Raw genomic sequence first — 25138 nt, 5'->3', positions numbered from 1 at the left:
TCTTTCTAGTACGTTTTACCTAGTTTATAAGTCATTCCTAGTTTAACATTACTCACCTTGAACAATGATGTACGCAGTCGCATGGATGTTATCTACACTGTTAGTTGCAAAACAGGTGTACTCGCCACTGTCCTCCTGCTTCACGTTTTGAATGTAAAGTCCTCCCGATGGAGTTATTGTGACACGAGGGTCACTTGGTAAAGGGGTTCTGTCGCCTTTGGTCCAGGTAATTCGTGGCTGTGGGTGCCCAGTTGCGCTGCACTCCAAGGTAACACTCTCTCCAACTAGCACTTCGGTATTTTGTGGGTGAATCACAAAACTTGGCCGGGCTGTGAGAAAACAGCAATGCCTAAATCTAACATTTAACTCACATAGTACAAATTTAGCTGAATATTGCATTAGTTTGGGGAATTTAGGGGTTTTTTAATAGCTCTGTTTCAATATACTTCTAAACTTGGTGCAAACTCTGCCTCACTTTAAGCCTAATCTAGCTGCAGACATTTATAAATATCAGTAGGTAAAACATAAAGGCTCATATAATTGCACTGGTGTTTTTTCTTAACTCCCATGAAAACAATTTTCAAACATTTCCTTCTCATTTGCTGATCTTTATGAAGGTCTCTTCAGAGGCAGAGACATTGAGAACCAGAAAGCAAACTGGCTAAAAATTGCTTCAAGTGCACAAACAGACGAAACAGATTAAGCTACATTTTAGTAACTTTTCCCAGATACATGTGTGCTTTGCAGGGAGATCTACTTAACACAAAGTGTCAGAACAAAATTCTGTGATAACAAAGTTTGGAATTCAAAAACATTACAGCCCTGGACAGGAATTTAGTGCTTGCAAACACGAAGCCCTGGCTAGACAGAGATTCAGGCTTAGGATTCAGCAAGATTGGCTGCACAGGGTGTGCCAAAGCTTTCATGAGTGGCCTGTTTGGAAGCTTGTGGTTTTCAGGTGTCCAGAAAGAACATTATTGGACTGAGCAACATTGCAATACAACAGTCTCTTTTCCTAACTGTTCTACAAACAGCCTACATGACTATTATTAGAATTACACACCTCAGACTATAACGCAGAATTGTGTAAGAAAGATATTAACTGGCTGATTTGCATTTTTGTTTTAGGGATATTATAAATTCATTATCTAGTTCTTAAGATGCCCAAGCACAGGAAATCTATATGTCAAGAACATACAAGAGCCAACTTATTTTCAGGAATCTAATTATCAAACCAATTCTTTGAATGCAATATTCAGACTTGAAGTTCTTTACCTGGTGACTCAAAGTATCTAAGAGTAACTTCCTGAGTTTTCACTTCTCCAGCCACATTTTTTGCCATGCACTGGTAAATGCCTTGGTCTGTTTCTTGAGTGTTCTGAATCATTAATGTGCCATCATCTAGCAAGTTTAGGCGGGAGTCTTCTTTCATACTGAGCTCATTACTGTAAAGAAAAGAATCTGCTAGAGTTAAACCTTTAAATCACAAGCACAGAAAACTGTCAAATAATAAAACCCGAAATATATTATTCAAAATAACTTGGGGAAAATAAGTTTTGCTGTGTTAAGTAAAAAAATAGGACTTTTAATTTTCTCCTAAAGAGAGAAAAAGAGAAGAAAAAGTAACCAATTTTGCTTATGCAAGTATTAAATCTTCAAAATGAAAAGCCAAAATACTTTTATGACTAAAAGCCTACAGGGAAAAAAGTGAACAAAATACATATAACTGATCTTATTTTCTTTTAAGGCTGTTCTAACTGGCAAATCAATTTAAAGTGTTTCCTCTGGAAGTACTCATGTTGAACTCATGTAAGTTCAACACTCAAGATACTTTCTACTAGAAGAGGGGTAAGTTGCTATAAAATCACCTCTGTGCCAACCTCTGTCTGGATTGCTCAAGGAGTACTAAGGAACCTGATTATAATTTGTACTGACTTGACACATAAGTTAAGATCAGGTCTTCAGGCTATGTCATGGATACATTTCTGTGATATCAACTAAGAACAGTTAGGGGTTTTTATTAAAGGAACTGTCTTTCACTCCATCCCTCACTACATCATGAAGAAAGCACAGATGAGGGATGAGATCTCACCTTCTATGTACTAAACCCAGCTTGACTGCTGATCTATTCAACAGACTGCTCAACAGGTCAACGGTTTTTGACTGAAATCTTGCCATATTCAACTACCTTGTAAAGAGCCTTGCTCTCATTCATGCAGCCAGGAAACAAGCCAGAGTCAATAATCCCACACCCCAAGCTCAAGTTTCTTCTTAAAACTCTTTCATATGTATATTCTGAATGCATATTTTCTTTGTTTATTATAAAAAATACATGAGCCAAAGAAAATTTTAATGCAATAATTATACCATACACGTTCAAGGCTCTGTTCCTGACATACTCCATAAATGCTGTACCCTTACTGCACATGGGGTTCTTACTGACGTCAGCACAAAGCTACAGAACCAGTACTCTGTTGTTCCATTTTATCAGCAACTAACAAACTAAATTGGTTCATTTGCTAATATAAAATGTGAAGGAATTTATTTTCCAGATCAGATTTTCTATTTGCATAAGAGCATTATTAAGTCAAAGACTGAACAAACTAGTGGCAAACTTACCATTCATGTGCCCATTGTAAATTAACTTCAGTCTACTGGGGCAATGTGCTGCCATGTGGCTAGTTCAGCTGTGCTGTGCCCAGAGACCTGGTATGATCCTGCTTTGAAAGTAGGGGCTGCACTGGAGATCTCCTGAGATCACCTTCAACCTGAATTACCCAACAGTCCTGTGATATAAGCATTTGCCTGCCCTTCATGTACTGGTCTGGGGAACCTGGAAATTGATACACCTCCTGTCTTCTGGGATGGAGCCACATCTCGGAGAAAAGCTGCCTTTGAGGAGCTGGGGCTCAAGGAAGACCTCCTCTGAAACAAAACTCTTATCTAGCTGGAGTCCTTCAAAAGAATAACTTGCTCTGCCTCGAAAGGGAATGCAATCAGACCTGCATAGAATATGCGAACACTAGCTAAACCCATAGACTGCACAGGCAACACCTCCATATTGGATTGCCTGGTACTTACATACAAATGATCTATGGTTTTACAGGTGTGAGTATCTTTGCAAGTATAACTACAATTTAAAATCGTAGCAATATTATAGTCATAAATTAATATTTTCTAAAATTATCAGTTCTTAAGTGTTTACAATTACTAATAAAATAGATCTGGGCCATTATTACTTCATATATTTCTATAAATTATAATATGCTTCTGCTGTAACTATTCCAGCTGTTAGCAAGTAAGGTGTGTGGACATCAACTCAGAAATGTACACACACACACAGACACACACATCAGGTTACTCTCTTCCTCTTTTAAACTTACTTGTTTCGAAGCCAGATAATTTCTGGTTTAGGATTGCCTTCAGCTCTGCAAGTGAAGTACACTGTATTCCCTGAGGTAACATCCACATCCTGAGGCTCTGATGTAATTCTTGGCCTCTCTGTAGCAACAATAAAACATATAAGGAATGCTTACTTGTTTTTAAATGACTAAAGAATGGTAAATAAAAAATTTTCCATACACCATGTAGAAAAATATTTTTCACAAATGTTTTAACTGAAAATATTTATACACTTAATCATGACTAAATGCACTTGTCCCTATGCAAAAGCGTCTGTGGGCTTTCTGGCCTCCTTCTTTGTTCCTTAGGACCTTTTAGCAGACTGGAAATGGATTGTGCAAATTTGTATCAGGTTCTAAAGTAGGTGTTTTATTAATTTGAACAGAGACTCAATTTGCTTATGAAGGAAAAGCTTTAAAGCAGCAAGCCCAAGTGCCATTTAAAATAACTTCCTCTAGATAAGTATCAGTGCCTAACCTGCCTCTTACAGAATAATTTGTCCAGCTTGCTTCCTGCAGTTTCCATATTCAGTGCAGAAAGCTGGCAGGATGCCATGTGAGTTATTCTTGCATCAAACCTCATTTTTACTATCTTTTTCAAGAACCTTGTAGAAGCTTATGGTCATAATTCTCATTATCAGAATTATATCCAACACATAACCAAGAGGACAATTTGCTTATTTTATATATCTTCACCTCATCATGTGGCTGGGCAGGCAAATGACCTTCACATGATGAGAAACCTGCACTTTGGAACAGGAGAGGTGCTGGGACTGGGCCCCAAGATGCCCATGGGGCTCAGCCTGTGCACTCCTAGGCTGAAGGAAAACAGATGAACAAAAGAATTATCATAAAAGTGCTTATCCACTTATCCTTCAGTGACAGGATTTCAGTGCCAACACAGGGCAGTCCTTTTAAGGATAGCTGAGTGAAAAATAAATCCAGTGGCCCAATCATATAGGTACAATCATAAAGGACACCAAACAACATTAACATAACACCAAAGACCCTAGTTGACAATCCTTTTATGATCAAAACCAAAGTACAGAAAGGAAATATAAACTCTTTCTGGATAATCACATTTAGTTCCTCAGTGAGAAATTTCAAACATTGCTATATTTCTTTCATTAAAGATAGGCTGAGGGCTAAAAGCAAACAGTTCTGTCAGCAGCAGAGAAAAACTGAGAAGGAACACATGGAAATTTCTAGAAACAACCAATATTGACCAGAAGTGGTCAGTGTTCTTGAAGAGAACAGAAGAACAAATTCTAACAAAAAATTAAAAAAATAAAAAAAAAAGAAATACAGTCTGGGTAGACTTAACACAACCCACCACAGTTAAGTTCTTCTGGAGTTATCGTGGCCACTGATCTCCCCTGGATCCTTCGTGGATACTCACAGGTGGCTGCTGCTTGAGCATTACCCGACTCTGCGTACGTCTTCAACAGCTCCGCCAGCCACAGGATTTCACAGTCACAGTGAAGAGCGTTTGAATCCAAACGCCTGCACAGAACAAGAAGCAGCCACAACACCTGTTAGCAAGCTCTGACTATTCTGCTAGGATCAAAATGGTTCTGCAATAGCAGCAGTGCCTTTATCTGTGAATACAGACAATGGGGAAATCTCAAATAGAGGTGACGATCACTTGATTATATGCATTCTGGCAGTCCTTATTACAAAAATGTATATTACTTTTACTGCACAGGTAGGACTGTGCTCAACATAGCAAACACCTAAACATTTCTTATTTTAACCCCAGCATAGGTGAATAAGTCAAGTTTTATTTGGATGTTACACAAACTTTTCTTAAATAAGGAACATATACCATTCTCCTCACATTTTTTCCATTTAATATTTATTACTGTAGTAACTTCACAGCTAACCTGACATTTTTACAACTTCCCATTCTGTTGATCAAGCAACTGAGACAAAGGCCCACAGTTTTGTTTAAGCATTAAGCTCTTTTTGAGTTCAGTGGGTCAGTAACTTTGTAAAACACCTGTCTATCGCAGATAATGAGAACCCATAAATTCTGTAGACTTTCTAGCAGTGGAGGACTCTCTTACTATGTGGAGCACTGCACTTTCTGGTGGAGGGCCTTGAAGGAAAAAAAGAACACTAAATACAGAACTCTGTACGATTAAATATATCTATATATAGATTGGAAATAAAGTTGCATAGCAAAGCATCCTCAGTTTGGTGTATCTTTGAGGGTGGTAAACTTTTTTATTATTTTCTCTTTTAATATTTTTTTAACCTCTTCTACAAATGTCCAGATATTTTTTTCTTCCCTGTTGTCCTATGAAAAACAGGCAAGAACAAGCAAAACTATATTACAAGCTAGTGTAGAAATGTCTCCCAGTATATCAGAAGTTACGGGTAGAATTTAAATCCGGAACATGAAAGTCATGATGTGACCTTCAATGATAAGCTGTCTCAGGTCAGAATCATAGAATTATTTGGTTGGAAAAGAACTTTAAGATCGTAAGTCCAATCATAACCTGTCCACCACTAAACCATGTCCCTAAGCACCTCGTTTAGCTGTCTTTTAAATACCTCTAGGGATGGTGACTCCAGTACTTCCTAGGCAGCTCATTCCAATGCCTGATAATCCTTTTCAGTGAGGAAATTTTTCCTAATATCCAATCTAGCCTCCCCTAGAGCAACTTGGGGTTGTTTCATCCTATTGCTTGTTACGTGGGAGAAGAGACTGACTTTCACCTCACTACAACCTCATTTCAGGTAGTTGTAGGAAGCAATAAGGTCTCCTCTCAGCCTCCTTTTCTCCAGGCTAAACAACCCCAGTTCCCTCAGCTGCAACTCATAAGAATTGTGCTCCAGATCCCTCATCAGCTTCACTGCTTTCTCTGGACACACTCTAGCACCTCAACGTCTTTCTTGTAGTGAGGGGCCCAAAACTGAACACAGTCCAAGGTGCGGCCTCACCAGTGCCAAGTACAGGGGAAGAATCACTTCCCTGGGTCCTGTTGGCCACACTATTTCTGATTACAGGAGAGGATGCTATTGGCCTTCTTGGCCACCTGGGCACACTGCTGGCTCATATTCAATCAGTTGTCAACCAGTACCCACAGATCCCTCTCTGTCAAGCAGTTTTCCAGCCACTCTTCCCCAACCCTGTAGCGTTGCATGGGGTTGTTGTGACTCAAGTGCAGGACCCAGCACTTGGCTTTGTTAAACCCCAAACAATTGGTCGCAGTCCATCAATCCAGCCTGTCCAGGTCCCTCTGTAGAGCCTTCTATCCTCAAGCAGATCAACACTTCCACTCAGCTTAGTGTCATCTGCAACTTACCGAGGGTACACTCAATTCCCTCGTCCAGGTCGTTGACAGAGATGTTAAACAGAACTGGCTTCAACTGAGCCCTGAGGAACACCGCTTGTGACTGGCTTTCAACTGGATTTAAATCCATTCTCCACCACTCTTTGAGCCCAGCCATCCAGCCAGTTTTTCACCCAGCGAAGACACCAGGTCAATCTAGCCCAGTGTCCTGTTCCACTAACAGCCACTATTAAAAATCCCTTTTACCTCAGTATTATGTGAAGAAGTATCTTTTTCTGTTTGCTTGAACTGCACGGGAATTTAAGGGAGCTGTGAGTGAACCAGCTACTACTGCAAGGTGCATAGATCATTAAAATTTACTTTATTCTGCCTTTTGCCTACAGTTAAAGGTATGGCTTCACAACTGTCCTAAACCAGCAGGACCATCTTGCTGTTAAGCCCCTTGTGATCTCTTTTCCTGGTAGAGTTGGCGCTGTGACTCGCTGTACATCTTCAGCAGTCCTCCCAGAAAGGAGGCATATGAATGCATGACTGTCTTTCTCAAAATGTCAGTCTTAGATAATTTAAAAAAAGTTTATCCTAGATCAGTGGAGAGCCAAACTGAGAGACAGAAATCCCTCTGAAAGTCACTTACTATGGTACTCTTATTGAGTTCAAGTTTTCAAGTGCTACTGAGGGATTAAGCCTCTAATTTTCCAAGTTAATAGCATTTCAAGAACTGGCTTCTGGAGCTGCTTTTGAAAGTAATGGTTATATTCTTAAACCAGCGAGCACCTTTTTATAACCATGTTTTTATCATCAGATAAGGACAAGTAAAACAATTAAAATATCAAAATAAACAAATATTGAAAGACATCACAGAATGATCACCAAGTAGTACACAGAGAAGAGGGGGGAACAAACAACCAACCAACCAAAAACCAAAGAAGGAGCTGTGTATATTACTTGGTCTACAAAACAAAACCATACGATTTACATATAATTCCAATACAGGAAACAAACAAAAGAATTTAGTCAGTAGGACATGAAGCAATGGTCTCAATCTACGTACAAAAACAACTGGAGCACAGCTGAGGAATAATTATTTAATATTTACATCAATTACAAAATGAAAAGCATTTTCAAGGAAGATAAATATTGCAAGATGATACACAGTATAATTAGATTATTTCATTTTTGTTTAGTTCAGTAATAATTCAATTTACTTACAGTCTCTTCATGGATTCTAAGTGACTAAATGTTCCAGGAATCAAATGAGCTATTCTGTTGTTATGCAAAAATCTGTTAAAAAACACAGAAATATGTATGTAATGGTTCAGGTTTTGATACATACACATTTCATTTACATTCTCCTGAAATTCTTTTAAGAGAAAGTAATTTTACAAAAAAAAAAAAAAATTGAACCCTTTTCAGTAATTCATTGGCTGCTGCTTTTTAAGCTGCCTCCAAGATGTATTTGGTGTACTCATATGGGGAAAAAGAAGCCATAAAAAGACAAAGCAACTGAAAGGATGGGAGTTCATAAGCATTCAAATGATAAACTAATATATATATATATATATAAACCTTCTGTTTCTTCATCTATAACATTTATTTTATGCCAAACATAGATCACAGCTCTTCAAGATTCAGTTTTGAAACAGAAAAATACACCACAAGTAATGCTTACTTCTGCATTCCTCTAAGGTCAGCCTGACTAAGGTGTTCTCAGCAAAGAATACATAGTAGTTACAATTTAAAAAATAGATTATAAACAATCTATGGGAATGATTAAAATATTAATTTCCAGTGTCAAATATTTTGTTTAATTCAAACAAAAAAGCAAGCTGACTTCTGAATCTTACCCAATGAAAAACAAACTTACAGCCTTTCAAGTTTTGGAAGATGGGTAAAGGATTCAGGTTCCAATGTTTCTATTTGATTAAAGTGCAGATACCTGAAAATACGTTAAACAAAAAGAAAAATACTGAAACAGTTTTCTTAATGAAGCTGAAATATTACGAATCATTTGTTATTGTTTATACACTGTTTACACATCTAAATGGTGATAATGATACAGTGGTTTAACTTTTTTCTTATATCATCTGAATTCTGTACTTGAATGTGAGAAATAGAAGATGTGACTAACAAGAAGGGTTTGGGGACCTCTGCTGCGTGTGTGTGTGTCTGTGTGTGTGTGTGTGTGTCAAAAATATTCTGGTTGAAAACCATTACTTGGGAGTTTTTGGAGATACTACTTTGAACCCTCTTTTGCCAAGTTCACTTTTCATTAGTATGCATAGTTGAATAATTATATATGGAAAAAATAAAATTATTAGTTTTTACAGGAAAATGTTGCAGGTTGTTTAGAAAACATTTACAGTTTCCAGCAGAATAATACTTTTAGCAGGCTACTGTTTTCACTGCTATCACACTGAGTGAAAACTTCAAGTGATGCTGAGAAGTAACCTGCTCTAGTCCATGAATCCTGGCATTTAAAGCTATGAACACTCAAAAACCCAAAAGCCAAACAAATTCATAACAAAAAAGCAAGCTTGATTGAATTGTTTCTAGACGAAGGGCTTCCCAGCAATTAACCACCACAGCTGTGCTCTGATGATCTTTTGATGCTTATGTAAGCTATTAATATAACACAGTTGTTAATTCTGTGAAACTGAAAAAGTCTAAGGTAGCAAGATAATTAACCAGATCATTAATCTGCAGCTGCTGAAAAACGGACTGCAGAGGCAGGCTCATTCCAGTCTTGATCAAGTTGTGAAGAAACTCCATAACGTTGCAGATGAGAAAACAAGAAGTAATTGATAAAACTTGCACAAGGAACTGTGAAAATTACTTATAGACTTTGGATCCTGATTATATCCAAAGGTATCCAAATCTCCTAAAATTTCCTATTTGACCTCTGACAAACTCAGCAGCATCTGGAGAATGTGCATATGTAGAAGTCATGGTAGGCTGAAGCATGAAAAAAACCATAATTTAAAACTAAAAAATCTCAGACTCTCAATCGGAAAAATCAGTCCTTCAGTATGAGAAATAAAAGGATATGGGAACTCCCTTGCACCGAAACATTGCACGTGCTCCACTCCCTGACCTGAGCCGAATTGTCACCGCAGAGAGAGGAAAGCGGGAACAAGCAGCGATTACGGCAGAGTCATTGCAGTGAGCCCTGGAAGGCGCGTGCAGCAGGGAAGCCAGGCACGTGCCTGGCAGTCCCCCAGATCCTCCGCCAGCAGCAGCATGGCCTGAGTGCAAGCCAGCGAGCAATGCCAGGGAGCAATGAATGGGGAACACAGAAAAAGCCAATAAATCAGCACGGATGTGATCAGGCACATCAGAGTGCCAAGTCTGCCTACTGCCAGTGCAATGTGTGGCCACAAATTGTAGTGAGCATAGAGCATGATCCTGTTTGCATAAGGAAACAAGAAGTCTATAATCATGCTGTTCCTGCCAGTCTTCATCTCCCTTTTGAAAACACAGGCCAATTTCATCTAAATTAAAAAGACAGACATCTCAAAGGCAGCTAGCTACTTCCTGCAAGATTCATTTGAGAAGAGAGACTGCAGTCAGGCCCAGCCCTGAGGAAGGACTGGCAGGACTGGGCCTGTATCTGCTCCAGGGACAAGGCCTAGCCATGAAGTTGGCAGTCGCAGCTCCCCAGGAGCCAAGGCTCTGCTCATTCAGCTCCCCAGCATGATGGAACAAAGGGAAAAACCAGACACAACAATAGCATTCGTTACTTCTTCTGAAACAGCTTTGATTTTTGAAAAAAAATTACATACACTACTTCTGGTGCAGCCAACCAGGATGTTTTCCTTTTTAACTTCGCTAATTCTTCATGAGTACCTTGCAAACATATCTCACTCTCTTCCCAATAAATCAATATCTTGTACTCCTTTGGCACTGACAAGGTAAGATTTGTAGGTACAAGTAATAATTTTTACTAGAGCAACAAATAAGGTTGGGGAAAGCAGGCACATTGAGGCACACAGTCCCTTCTTCAGGTCCAAGGATCAGAGGTGAGATTAGCAAAGAGAGAAAAAGAGAGGACACCTCTCTCAGATGTTTAAGTGATATATCACTAAACTCAAAGCAACAGCTCATAACTGCTGTTTAATATAATTGCAGATGCAAAGAATAGTTTATGTGCCTGAAAACTCATCTCGTTTTTCCAATCAAATTGATCAGCCTAATTAAAATAATACTTCTGTTATAAACCTTGCCTTCTTTACAACCTCAAATCATCACACATACCACTAATAAATCATGCACTGAAGCAAATTATAACACTTAACTTTACCTCATCAGAAATCAAAGTAGCCCAAAATATCAAATCATTAAGTCCAACTGGAAAATACTCTTAACTGCTGCATATGACAACTTAGTTGGGTCGTGCAGATCTTTAAGTTATGACCTCAAGAAAGTTCTGAGCAACTTGTCAGGCATTTTATGAATATAATAAAGTGTTAAATATGTAGGCAAAGTAACTGACAACAAGTGTAAATCTATAAAGAATAAATGCAGAAACCAGATTGCATTGTAAATCTACAATAAAATGAATAAAAAAATCCTTGGCTTTATGACCTACGCTTTAATCACACTTTATCACTTAGGTTTATTATTTACATTCTTTTATTGTATGAACCACTTTAATGCTTTTTTAAAAAAGGATTTTTAATATTTTAATTGATATGATAATTTGTTGGACTGGTAATTCATCTAAAAGGTAATGATATTCAGGAAATAATCTCACTCTGTTATGACTTTATCGACATCTTTTATGTTCAGAGTATAAAACACTTTTTAAAAAAGTAGTATGATGTAATGAATTTGATATTAAAAATAATTTCATAATGGAATCAAAAGCAAAAGCATGCAAGAGTGATTTTTAAAGACCCCTGTGTCTTTCTTTTTTAATTCTGAATTCATTATCAAAAATGAAACAGAAGAAAAGGAAATACTTAAAGAAAAAAAAAGAAGTCCAAACCAAACACACCTACAGGAAGATAAAGATTTGATCAGATAGCCATGTACAGATTTTCTCTTTGTTATTACTAATTTTTGAGGATGAACATGTACAGCAGAATACAGTCCCAGTGGCATTTTTCACAGCACTAAATTTAGGATTAATATTTTGAAGATAATTACTTTTATCATATATGCCAAATGTTCATTTCTGATGGTATCTTCATATCTTCGGGGAAGTACTTAAAATCTATTACTAGAGCACAGTCTATGTTCTGAATATTTAAATAGCATGTTTGCTATCTTGATTATTTGAAAGAGAATGAGCAAAAGGATATTTTCCACATTAATCTAAGAGCTTTCCTTGCCCAGGGCTATGAAAAAAAGTATCAAGCTTAAAACCTAAGAAAAAAGATTTAAATTAGATGTTACAGTAACAACATAAAATACTGGAACAGGATACTTAAGGACATTATGGAATCCTCTCTTTAAAGAGTTTTAAAACAAGGCTAGGCAATTATCTGTTTCCAGACATCTATGTTTGTTGTTAGAATAAGAAGGGTATATTTCAAGATCTCTTTCATACCTTTTGTGTTTGTTTGTTTATTAATTAATTTTCTTTCATTATGCTTTATCATATGTATTTTTAGCAGCAATGAGACTTTAATCAGGATCCACTGTCTTAAATGTGCATACCTGTTCATTTATGCAAAAACCAGGAACTCTTTGTAATACAAAATTCAACAAAAAAAAAATCGTAGCAACATGTGTTATGATTTCAAGCTACTGAAAATTGAATTGAGGAAAAAAATTAATAGAAGCTGCAACACTATATGTAAGATAATGTTTTTATCTATTATTTTCCAAAAAAATATTTACATATGTACAGAAACTGGAGCATAAATCTAAAAACAGCTTATAAAGAGCAAAATTAGTATTTTAATAGGAAAGTTAAAAGAAAATGCATAATTAGTATTCACTAAGATTAAATAAACAGATTTAAACTAAACCACTAGTTAAGGACTGCAGAGAACACTTTTTGTCCCTGATACCTACAGCTCTTAAGCTGAGATCTTAAAAAATATTGGAAGAAAGGCAACATACAAACATCTAGAAATAAGACTGCATGTAGAGCTCAGTCTTGAGATCTAGATACAGCAAACTCATGACCTCCTACACCAGGTATTTGTGACATTTCAGATGGGATTCAGTTGTATAAACACAGTCATACAGACGCATACAGCAGTTGTCTGAGTGCAAGCATACAGAGGCAGCTTTCGCTGCCTTTCAGGTGCGCTGGCTGCCTCCCAGCTGCTGCTGAAAAAAAAAGCAAGCAAGTTTCCTGCAGGTTTGGGTTGCATTTGCCAGACCCAAACGTATGTCTTGGAAATTCTAGAGTGTCTAAGCTGGTACTAAGCAGCTACTTTTCATCAGTCAACTTTGATCCCTTCATGCCCTGCCATGACTGAAGAGTTAGGTGATGAAATAGGTATGGCTCAGTGTGTTCGAGCATCTAAACTGCCAAGTGTTTAACAGAATTTACTGTAGCACAAGTGAGTTCAAGATCTGATTCAAAGATCTTACTCCTTTGGCAGAAATTTCTGAAAAAGATATTTCTACTACATCAGCAGCTAAGAATCCTGCTGCAGAGGTTTAAGCATGATCCTGCCAGCAGCAGCAAGTGGTTTTCTGACTCCCCTTATACATGCAACAGGCCTCCTAAATCAAACTGTATTTACAGTTTCTCTCTCAAAAAAAACCCAAAACTGAAAACTGTTTGCTTTGCTGTTCAGTTGTTGTTGTTTTGTTGTTAGCTTTTTGTTTTTTTTAAAAAGCAATTATCAGCTTCATTCTGCTTCACTGGACTAGAAGAAATTACTATAAATCAAGTCCTCTGTGAGATGCAGGCTACAGTATCTCCATCTTAGAACTCTGCTGAGCATTGAGAAGAGCATTTAGTTGAGTCAACACATCCAGTAGCAAAATGTGATTAGTAACTTGAGGCCATAGAAGCCTCTAATGAAGAAACATCATCTGAGTAGTCAATACAACCTGTAACTGAAGTTAGAGGACTTGGGAACTTGTTCACTAAGACTTGTAAACACAGTCTTTTTCCAAAGATAATGTGACAAAACAGGCCAGGGTCAGAACCTATTTTTATGCTAAAGATGCATCAATGACAAATCTTTCATAAGCTCTTACAAACTACAAATCTCAGTGAATACCCTCTATTAAATTTATTTTAGGCCTGCCACTGGCTTCCTGTGCTCACATCTTCCCACCTGGCGAGTCTTCTTTTTCAGATCAGCCCAGCAGAAGGGCATTAAAAGAAGTGAATTTTCTGATGTGCACCCAGCAGGGCAGCAACGCCGGCAGCTCAAGAGACCAGGCATAGGCGCTGCTTACAGCAACTGACGCCATGACTCAAGGGCAGTCACTGAGCAGTGACCGTGCTAGGCTTCATTTCTGTACTTTCCAGCTAGATATGAGGCTCAAACCCTGCTTAAAACTTAATTTCATACAGAACAATGTTGATAACTCATGTTAGAGCTTAAGCTGATGCAGTGAGATATCACTGCAGGCAGACAAGCTTAACTGCAACCTAGCTGAAAAGTACATCCAGAAGGTGTTAATATTCTAAAGAGATTTATGGTTTTCAGTCACAACATTGATCAACAGGACACAGCACAAAAGACAAAAGGACAACTGTTGCCACTTGCAGCATACCAGGCTTGTGGTATGTGGATATTGTGGTTTAATCCAGCAAGCAGCTAAAGCACCACTCAGTTCATTCACTTGGCCTCCCCTCCTCCCTCATGGGATGGGGGAGAGAATCGGGCAATTAAAAGTAAAGACTTCATCAGATTAGATAAAGACTACTTATAATTAAAACAACCCAAACTTAAATAACAGTAGTGCAAATTAACTGTAACAAAAATAGGAACAACGATAATAAAGCAATCAAAGTTACACTCAGCTCACAAACAGCAGCCACTGGCCATACACCAACCAAAACGTGACAAGGGAAGAGTAAGCCTCAGGAACTGATACAGGCCACCATCACGAAGGAGAAGGGAAGTGACTGAAGGGGCCAAAGGGACAAAGAAGAAGGAGGAAGGGGTTGAAAGGGGTTATTGCCTACAAGCTCCCCAATTTATAGCGAGTGTATGTTTATGGGATAGAATACATTTTTATTGGTCAGCTTGGATCACATCCAGATCATCTGTTCTGGGTCACCTATCCCACAGTGTCTCAGGCTTTTGCTTCCCCCATTTTCTCTTGTGCAGAGAGAAGGGAAAAAAACCCAAAAAAACACCAAAATAAACTGTAACCACAGGTGCAGATGAAACCTTGAAAAAACGTAAATATCTGCCAGTGAGAACAAAAACAAAAAAACTTATCACCTTCATATGGAAAACAACCCCATCCCGGCCAAAGCTCCAACACTGCAGCTTTCATTTAAAGGGAACTCTACAATTCAATCCCAGCAAAACCAGGACAATGGAAGAGTATTGTTTTGGAAGAGTTGATAATCCAATAAATGGGCTTCAATATTTAAAGTCCTACATAGCATGCAAGTAAGTGCTATTACTGCTGTCGATATGCTGCAGTAATCATTTTTAAAGTAGGAGGAAGAGGAAAAGAAAGGCATTAAGAAAACAAATGATGTATTTATATATGTTTTATAACTATCACTTTTGGTTTATATAGAAGCTTTTCCTTCAAAAGCCATTTATTGCCTTCTAAAATGAGCTTGTACGATTTTGTACCCATCTGAACTATTATTTTATTTCGGATACACATTGTGTGCACTAATATCCACTAGAGGTTAATAGTAACAAGGAAATTGGTACACAGCACAGAAAATTTGTAATTAACTGATAACTATCAGGAGTTTCAAAATTTGTATTGGTCCTAGAAGAAAGATGTTCAGCCCCCTAAATTTGTATGCTACAAAACTCATTGATCTCATACTGTTATTTGGGAGTCAAACTGTGTAATAACTATGCATTTATAGCTATTTCCAGTTTTCTAAACATTACCACAATGAATGTATAGCAATACTTTCTGATTATAAAACAAAATATAGTTAAACTTAATGGAATCAATACAAACAGTTTTAGTCATGCTAATGACTGCATTTTTCATTCTTTTGCAACAGAAATTATTTCTCAGTCATACAGTCAAAGGAGTATGGCTTCAATCAATCTTTCTAGAAGACATTACTGAAATATCTACATTTCAAACAATGAATCTTCTTACTATTTAAACATCTGTATATGGCAGTGATTAGCACAAATCAGTAGGAGTAAGGTTTTGATTTTTAAATCTCTTATTTAAAATATAACAAAACTAGGTTAGACTACAAAAGACTAATTCAGCTTTAGTTATGCTGGCATAAAACAAATTAACTGCTGCAGTCAAAGTAATTGCAATGTTATAAAACCTACAGAAAAGAAATCAGAATCTCTCTCTAAGCAATACACATAACATTTTCCACAATAACGCTACTTCTTTGTCAAAGCTATCTAACAATGTATAGAAACACCGGGAATGCAAATCACAAATAAAAGACAAACATAGAAATGAGGAATTTGACACAGAGATCAATTTTGGTTTTCCACATGCAAATGATTATGAGACTCTGCCTAACAACCCAGGGAGTGCAGACATGCAGAGCATGCAGGCAGGATGTACGGATCAGGGCGTGCACTTTTCCTCTGCAGGGGAACCATGGAGATGACAGCACAGAAGAGAAAAGGCACTTACAGTTGTTCTAGAGAGGCAAGTCCTTTAAATGCTTGCCTGTCAATTGACTGGATTTCATTCTTGTACAAATAGCTGAAACAAGAAACAATCAGTAATATTAGTACACAAACAAGAGCTACATGAAGGTGGAAAAGAAGAATTAAGTTGACACATGAAGACGGTTTTTCAACTACATATTAGAAAAAAAAATACAAAACAAAACCTAAACACATACACATAAAAATACTTTGTCATTGAGATTTCATCCCAAATGCTTGCCAGGGAAGACAAAACTCTGGAGCCTTGTAGGCCCTGAGGCTCTCAACTGGATGGTCTTGGGCTTCCCAGTGCTCACTGTTATTACTTACTGTTTCTTTGCCCCTCAGTTTCTTGATGGGCTTGCCAAAAGTCAAATTCAACTTAATGGGAAAGAATTGCATCAGAAGTGCCTTTACCAGAACACCCCAGGGATGCCATTGGTCTCTTATTTTCTTTAAAATCTCATCGGAATAATGGTAAATATTCAAATTATGATGAAATAAGTCTTTTTACTGGACTTGGAGAACAAACAGTGAGAATTTCTATAACTTTGTCTGTGTCACCTTTTGAATATTTACAAAAAATACAAGTTAATATTGGTATCGCATCCATAAAACAGCATTGTATATTTGTTTTACCACTGTGTAGAAGATGGACATTAGGTCCCCATTGATACTCTATAATATAAAGAGAATAAACATATGCAGAGTACCAGTATGTTCACATGTGCTGCTTATACGTTTCCTACAGAATTCAAAGAAATCAGGATGGATCAGTGTATGTGGTCACGTTCATCATGCTTTTAACAGTAAGGATGGTTTAGTGAAAAGGTGTCGGAGAAAAATCACATGGTTTAGCTGGTGACTGCAGTTCCTGCATGGAGGCAGCAAATTAAAATACCGCTGGGGTTCAGTGTCAGTCACTCTCTTTTTGTGTTAGGTTAGGAACAGGTTTGCAGTAAGAATTTTCTCATGATTATTTGACAAACTATTTGAAACTCAGTTAATCAGGCATGGATTTTTATGAAAAATGGATGAAGACACTTTGGACCACAAATGGCTTTATTAGCAGACATTTTATTAGTAGTGGTTTTGGCTTTTCCATTATTACAGTTTTCAGTAATTTACTGGAAATATTGCAAACCTCTTTTGATGCAACAGATAAAATACTGACTTGACAACAACTTGCACCATTTCTTCTCACTCCTTAGAAAATTTCATGGACTGAAGAGCTAAAGCGTTATTTACCTTTCTTAACACACTCCACTTGGCAGTGTGGAAACCTCTTCCTCTGAGCACAAACATGTCTGATCAGACCAGTGAACCACAGTGGGTTAAGATGCTTTTAATATCCAACCTCAGTTAAGTATCTCTTGTAGGTATTGGATTTTATTCAAAAAAATCTAAATTAACCCAAATTTTGTTTAAGTTTTACTAGAATCACTCATGTAACTTTTATTTACTTTCTGCAGACAAAGTAAGGCAGAGTGAAAAACAAAGGTGGGTTAGAGGAAGCCTGGGATAAAGACTTTGTAGTTTTACAGACTTTTACCACCATACTGCAGTGAAGGGAGTAGCCCTTTGTGTCCCCTTTTGGAGCTCTTACCAAGTTACTGTGGTGGGACTTTATTTGGGATTCAGCTTTAAGCTACAACTTTTTCCATGCTGATCAGAAAACCCTCAGCTGCAGGACACTCAACTGACCTCAGTCCATCATTACCCCCTTCACAGAGAAACTCCAGCAACCCCAAGGCTACAAAAAGTATGTCTTATGACAGATGTGTGAACCATACTTTCAATTAGCTGTGTAGACCTTTCCCTGAGGATAATAACAGAAAGAAAAATATAAAAATATTTGCCTAATGAAGAGAGATGACAGAATACAACATACAAATAAGTAGCACTCAGAAAAAAGCTCAGAAAATATTTTTCTGTATCTTCTCCCTGAATTCTTTCTTTTTATCTTAACCTTATTTTTATCCACTGCTGATTCTAAATCTTCTAGTAACATACATATTAAAAATATAGTATGTGTCTACCTTCAATTCCCAATTACATTCTCTTGGGGAACAAATTGTTGATTTTCAGGATCAGATTATGCTACCAAGTTTCCACAAACCTGCCTCCATCTATATTATAAGTTTGGGAAGCTTTTCATTTTCACCTTTCTGTACTACCACCTCTAGCCAGTAAACTGAGTCACAGGAAGTCAATTAAATATCTTTAGCGTACCATATACATCATGTACACTTATACATCTTGTATCAGGATCAACAAATTACAAACATATGACCTATTATTTTGCTCATATGAAGACAACTTAAAGTTTTAGTTGTGAGCTTTTACAGTATCCTCTGCAGAAGGGAGAATGCAATACCCCAAAAGAATATAAAGAATCACTAAAGTGCAGAAAGACACTGTATTATGGATGGAGGCCAAGCTACTAATGCCTTTTTGATCCTTAGTAAAGAACCATATTGCCAACACTAAGGTATATGAAATAAAGACAGACAGAAAGGAAAAAAGACTTAATGAAGAAGTATCCTCTTGGTTTCATAGCAAAACAATAATAATTACATTTACTTCTTTCCAAATTTTAGTATTGAAAGAGAAATTATTACCACAAACAGCACAACTAGATCATGCAAAACTGTTTCTAGAATTGTCAAAATTTAAATTACATAAAGAACAAGATAACAAATAATCCTGAAAAATAAGTTTCAAAAATCATATGTGCATATTTTTATTTTTATAATGTAAAGACCAACTTTTACAATGCTGAATATTTTTAATGTACAGAAAATTGAGAAAATATTACTCTCTGTCAAAACTTGTTCTTCAGACAGACAATTCTGAGAACGCATATACCTCAGAAAACTCTAAGCTCTGTTTCAGAAAGAAATAATATAAAGAAGCATTTGAAAAATCTAAGGTTCCTTTGACACTTCCTGAAAAAAAGTTTTGTCTGAAAGTACAAAAACTGATCTGCAGCAGAGATGCAGGAATGGGTTTTGAAGTTTCTCCCTCAGATACTGGCGCTTTTTTTTAAATATGCTGTATTGTTTTATACTCAGATATTTTATCTTTAACTATTTATGGTTATATATTTATACAAACTTACATACTCATGTTCACTAAATTATGTATTTTATATATACTTGTATTTTGCTAAATCAAAGCCACTGAGAAATAACAGGTTTTCTAAAATTACTCAGTGAACTATACATTTTCAGAACCATCTGCAATACAGTACTTCAGTTCTCACAAGAACAAAAGTAGAATCATGGACCAATGATCTCATTTCATGAAATACGACAATACAAGTAAGGTTTGCAAATATCCGTAGGATCAGGTCATACAAAACCTCAATTATTCCAGATGTTTTGGCTTTATAATATTAAATTCTGAACAATATTTTAACTGTCATAAACTCTCTCCCCCCTGATTTCTACTTCAGTTGATCTTATTGGGAAAAAAATGGTCTGTTTTGTTCCCTTTGTTCCACAGAATAGAATTAGCATGTACTCAGACAAAATTTTCACAGCTGAACTGTGTTCATTTGGTACATTTGAGCCTTCTGTATTGATACCTGACCAGTACCAGAATTTTTATAACTTTAAAGCTGTACAGTTTAAAGCTAAATATTTATATCACAGTCATTGAAATAGGCAAAAAGATCTTCTTAAAGTTTATTTTAGCAAAATGAGAGGCAGCATTAAAGAAGAACTCTCTGCAGTTGAATGAACTATCATATTGAACTTTATATTCTAACTTTCCAGAGAACAAGAGGAAAAGCCCTTCCTCTTAACAATATAGATATAGATGAACATTGCTATACACATATGAAGACAAATCAGTTCAGTTCTCTCTTTTCACTATTTTATTGAACTGAACAGAGTGCATAGATGAGTTTTATCGCAGATTTACAACAGCTAGGCAAAGGTAAGCATGTGAAAACAAAGAACAATAAGGACCAAGTAGCATTTCTGCACAGTTGCTGACTATGGAAAGAAGCTTAGCCATTCTGACTTAGTAGACCTTACATACTCCACTACCTGTTCTACCACACAAACACATCTTTCAACAAATACAATCACCATGGACTTCCATAATTCCTTGAGGACAGTCTACTCAATATTCTTTTTCCTCCAGTTGTATATAAGCAATTTTATTATTGAAAGACAATACAAATAAAAACGAGACCAAGAAATGCAATCAAACACAGCTTGGAAAAACAGGATCTGTGTCTGTATAAATTAGTGTGATTTTTACTTTCCTCCCTCTTCCCACCTCCTTAGAGCCATTCAGGTTGCATGCTTGAAAACTAGATGGAAAATTGAGCTTCTGAGTTGTCTCCAACACAAAGAAATCTTAAAGTGGGCATTTTTTCTGTATAGCATTCAAGCAATGATCAATACTCCAAGATGAGAGTGAAACTTTTCTACAATGTCACTTCATAAGGTGGACTCCAGAAACTAAAGCTGAGAATCCACAACAACTTACTGTTCAGCTTTAGTCTTTTACACAGTTAAAAGTAACATTTTCCTGATGCCTTTTGTTTATTCAGATATTAATACACATGATATACATGTTAAAAATGGGACAAATTAGTCTTAAAATGTACAGATTCTCTGAAGAAATAGAACTTATGGCAAATCATAGAGGTACTTTTCTATTTGACTTAATTTTTCTTTTACATATTTATATTGCATTCAGTGAACAATCTAGGAATACTTAAAAAGTTTATATAAGTTACAAGCCTCTGCAGACAAATCTCAGACTAGCTGCTTTTAAACCAGTTTTCAAACTTAAAAGGTACCTGTATGAAGTTTTCAGTGAACCTTTCAACATATTCCTTTAAAAATTATCTTAAATTGCATATAGTAAACAGCAACTAGTAAGTCCTTTAAAATCTGCCTACAGATACCACAGCCTTATATTAGCAGATCTCAAAACATCTACTTACAGAAACAAAGATTCACAGTTGCCCCACCCCATAAATTAATTTCACAGATTTTCAAAGCAGTTTATTTCCTGATAAAGTGAGTCAGATTAAATACAATATCAGAATGAAACACTCTCCCATTGAAGAAGTTCAATTACACATTAATGCAAAAAGTGTCATTCATGTAACTTACAGATATTTCAGATTTTCAAGGTCTTCAAATGCCCCGCTAGGTATTCTTTTAATTTGATTGTTGTTTAGAAGCCTATAAAAAAATAAAAAGTTGTTTATTTTAATATATAGGAACAGTAGGGGGGGGAAAGTGTAACAGCAGGTCTAATGTAGCATTTAAAGGAAAACTTAAAAAAATAACAAAACAAAAAGCTTTTTCCCTTAGCAGTAACTGTTAGAAGAAAAAAAGTGTCATGCTTACAGCAGCTCAGCCACTACTTCACAGGAGAAAACTCTGGAAAAATTAGACAGAAATTTTAAAAAAAAAAAGGAAAAAAATCTAAAAACTTAAATAACATGGGGTTTTTGTAGGTATCTGAGATGAAGATGAAGGGAAAAATAAATCTTGATCCCAAGTCTATACCTAGAGTTGAAATTTATAAAAATGATATTAACAAATCATTAGCAGGTACATTAAGGCGACTTTTCCCAGATGCTTCTTAGCAATATTCTATGTACTGGGCCCTTTATGTCATACAGAAACACAACTGTCAGTGTTCACAGACTAGCACTGATCTCTCATGCAGTGGTTTTATGAAAAGAAGGGAACCCGAGCTTAGTAAATTTCAGTGATTTGGACAGTTAAAACTTGAAGCTGGATATCTGACAGAAATTGTAATTCAAAACTGCAAACAGAGGCATGATCAAAGGTGACTCGAATTAGAGGTAGCTAGTAAAAATGTCCTGGTAGCACAGACTTGGACAATATAGTTTTGCTATATCATTTCTTCTGGTGTGACTTGTACTGTACAGTACAAGATGTCTCAATACATTTGCTGTTATGTGCTTGCAGGATTTGCAATTCAAAGCTCACTGATACCACGATTGTACTTCCATACATACACTGCTTGTGTTCTAGAAAACAGTCAAATTGGTAATCATAAGTTATGTACATTTAAAAGTAAAAATAACTGTCCTAAAATGGACAGATTATTTTAATTCCTCCTTGTGTCTCCTAATATATTAGAGAACAGAAACATGCGTGCATTTGTTTCAAAAGTTATGTTTGAAAGAACAGCAAAGGACAAACTAACTTAAAACTGTAATACAGATACTATTTGTATGACGAGTTTGTAAAAAGTCTTTTAGAAAACAGACTTTTTTCATAAAATATATGGTAACAAAGACCTCTATAAGAGGCAGCTCAGTAGCAACAAAACCTTCCAACTTGTACCAGTCCTGGCAAGCCCATTAGAATTGAAAATTTCAAAACATTGCTTGAAAATATTTGTTAACTGCAAAGTATATGCACATCTGAGCCTTTGAATGCTTTGTTGTAACTCCACAATTTATTATATGGCATTCCACCAAAGTAATCTAGCACAATTTGGAAAAAATTATACAGTAAAGGTCCAAATTTTTCACACCTCAAATTAAAGAATGTAAATAAAACATTGGGACGTAAACAATTTCCTTTTTTATTTTAAGAGACATATACTCAGTTTTGCTTTCAAATACTTTGGGCCTAAGCCCCAATTCCTTCATCTGATTTCCCTTACAACTAAAATCTGTGAGACTACTTACCCATAACAAGTGAGCAAACACAGCACATTATCAAATTAATCACATTAAACCAAAAAGGGAAAGGGCCTTAGGGTTGAAAAAGAACTTACAGTGTGTTCAGGTTTTTAAGCCGTCTAAACTCTCCAGGCTGGATTTCTTTAATCCTATTGAATCTTAGGTCTCTGTAGAATAAAGAAAGAAGATCATGTTATAGAAAATCTATGTATTTTTTAATGTGAAAAACTGACCTCAGCATAAGTCTTTTGTGACCACCGTGACCAGCCTCTGTCCATAAGCCATAGCCTTTGACCAAAGGAGAAGGCAAAACAAATCCAAATACTGTTTGACAAGTTTAAGCAGAGGATTGACTGAATCCAGCCTCGGTGGTCAATGCTGAAGGCTGTATTTAAGTTGAACCTGGAGTCATGAAGGATGTTCTCTTCCACAGTGAAGCAACTCATAAAGGGATGTTGCCTTGTATTTCACTAAATTGAATTATCTCTGTATTTTAAAATCTGCTTGTAAATAATACACAAAATAAAAATGCTTGTAAATAAACAAATACAGAAGAATTTGGATCAGAAAAAAGCTCAGGGAAACAGAGACAGCTTTCAAGACCTTCAAGCTATCCCATTAGTTTGTTTTAGGTTATATGCCTTAAGTTGCTTTCTTTTTTTAAACTGCTTTTAAAACCTGCAAATCCAGTTGCCTGAAGCTATTTATTTTCTTATTTAATTTTACTTTCTCCGAGTTAATTTTCTGCCTGATTACCAAACTGAATGGGCTTCCTGAGAGGTCATAGAAGTGAGAGAGAGACTACTAGGAAATATCAGGACCAGGAGAAAGGCAGGAGGGCAGTAGGTCTGTCCTCTTCCCTAGCAGCCGACCAGAGACACCAAGACCACATGGTCTCTAGCAAGTGAACAGAAGAGAAGCAAAAGGAAAGTAAGTAAAATCTGAAAGACTGTGATCAAATTATTGCACTGTCCTTCCTAGAACCCACATTTACCAACTGTTTTCAAAAAGTAGGATATAAACGCATCGGATCTTCAATCTTAACACCAAACCCACCCCTAATTAAAACATAAATATCCACTGTGTTTCACAGGTAATATGTTATCAAGAAATCTCTCCAGAATTTGGTACTTAGTCAAAGCAAATACAGAAAAGCAGACAAAAAGCTGCATACTAATCCTGTATAACCCCACTGGCTGAGGTTGTACATAATGGGGGGTACAGTTGCCTGAAGTCTTTTGCAAAGAGCATAGTTAAGCATCATTCCTCATGAATCAGCCCATCGAGGCTTATTCAGCTCTGGAATAATGGTCTCAGAAGGACTTTTTCTACATAAGTGGTTTAGGATGTTTCCTACTGTTCATTGTAAGGAAAGGATTAGACATGCGGTTCTGTTTGCGTTACTCTGCACCAAAATATTTGATCAGTGACTGGAATAAATGAGGGATGCAAACTGTTATCCCTTATTTAGATGAGTAGTTAAACTGCCTGTAGACATGCAGGACAGCCCCCTTACTCAACTCCCAGCTGAACTGAGGACTTCCAGATTCAGAAGCACAAATTGTCATAGCTTGAACTTGTTTTTTTACAAAAGCACCTTCTTTAGTCATAGCCGAAGAGCGTTACTTTTTGTTCACCTCTCACACAAGAAATTCTTGAAATACAAGAATATCACACTTGAAGCACACATGCACACATGTCCCTCATAAGAAAGAGATGCTGTCTATGAGACACTGAATCTCAGGTGCTGAGATTTTCTAAAGGAGCATTGAATGTCGCGGCCTGCACTGAGAGAAGATACAGCAGGTCCCTCTGTAAGCATCATTGGACATGACATTCCACTCTACTGAGAGCTTCTCCTAGATTATCTGAAAGTTTATTGCATTTCAAGGAGGCATTTAATTTTTATTAAAATAATCAGAAGTACAAAGAAACAGTATTTGTGAATTGAATATTGAAAACTGAGTTATTTTCAAAGCTTCAAAATACAGCTAA

General features: G+C 36.5%; 1 protein-coding gene across 1 annotated transcript in view; it reads right to left on the bottom strand.

Moving 5' to 3' along the window:
* The window catches only part of LOC104546363 (peroxidasin homolog), a gene marked incomplete at its 3' end in the record, with an annotated part of 32055 nt that extends 7302 nt beyond the window's left edge, over window positions 1–24753 (bottom strand). Inside the window, exons 1-11 of the mRNA XM_010191738.1 lie at window positions 24660–24753; window positions 23377–23467; window positions 23239–23310; window positions 21588–21659; window positions 16433–16504; window positions 8565–8636; window positions 7910–7981; window positions 4735–4904; window positions 3384–3501; window positions 1276–1445; window positions 57–329 (exon numbers count right to left, since the gene is read on the bottom strand). Coding sequence (XP_010190040.1) covers window positions 57–329; window positions 1276–1445; window positions 3384–3501; window positions 4735–4904; window positions 7910–7981; window positions 8565–8636; window positions 16433–16504; window positions 21588–21659; window positions 23239–23310; window positions 23377–23467; window positions 24660–24753 — 1276 coding nt within the window. The remainder of the gene's footprint in view (window positions 1–56; window positions 330–1275; window positions 1446–3383; window positions 3502–4734; window positions 4905–7909; window positions 7982–8564; window positions 8637–16432; window positions 16505–21587; window positions 21660–23238; window positions 23311–23376; window positions 23468–24659) is intronic.
* Window positions 24754–25138: the final 385 nt, after the last annotated feature.

The sequence above is a fragment of the Mesitornis unicolor genome, unplaced genomic scaffold, assembly GCF_000695765.1.
Source record: "Mesitornis unicolor isolate BGI_N332 unplaced genomic scaffold, ASM69576v1 scaffold4969, whole genome shotgun sequence".
NCBI classification, from domain to species: Eukaryota; Metazoa; Chordata; class Aves; order Mesitornithiformes; family Mesitornithidae; genus Mesitornis; species Mesitornis unicolor.
The sequence above is the reverse complement of the archived record's forward strand: the minus strand, read 5'-3'. Positions and strand labels throughout refer to the sequence as shown.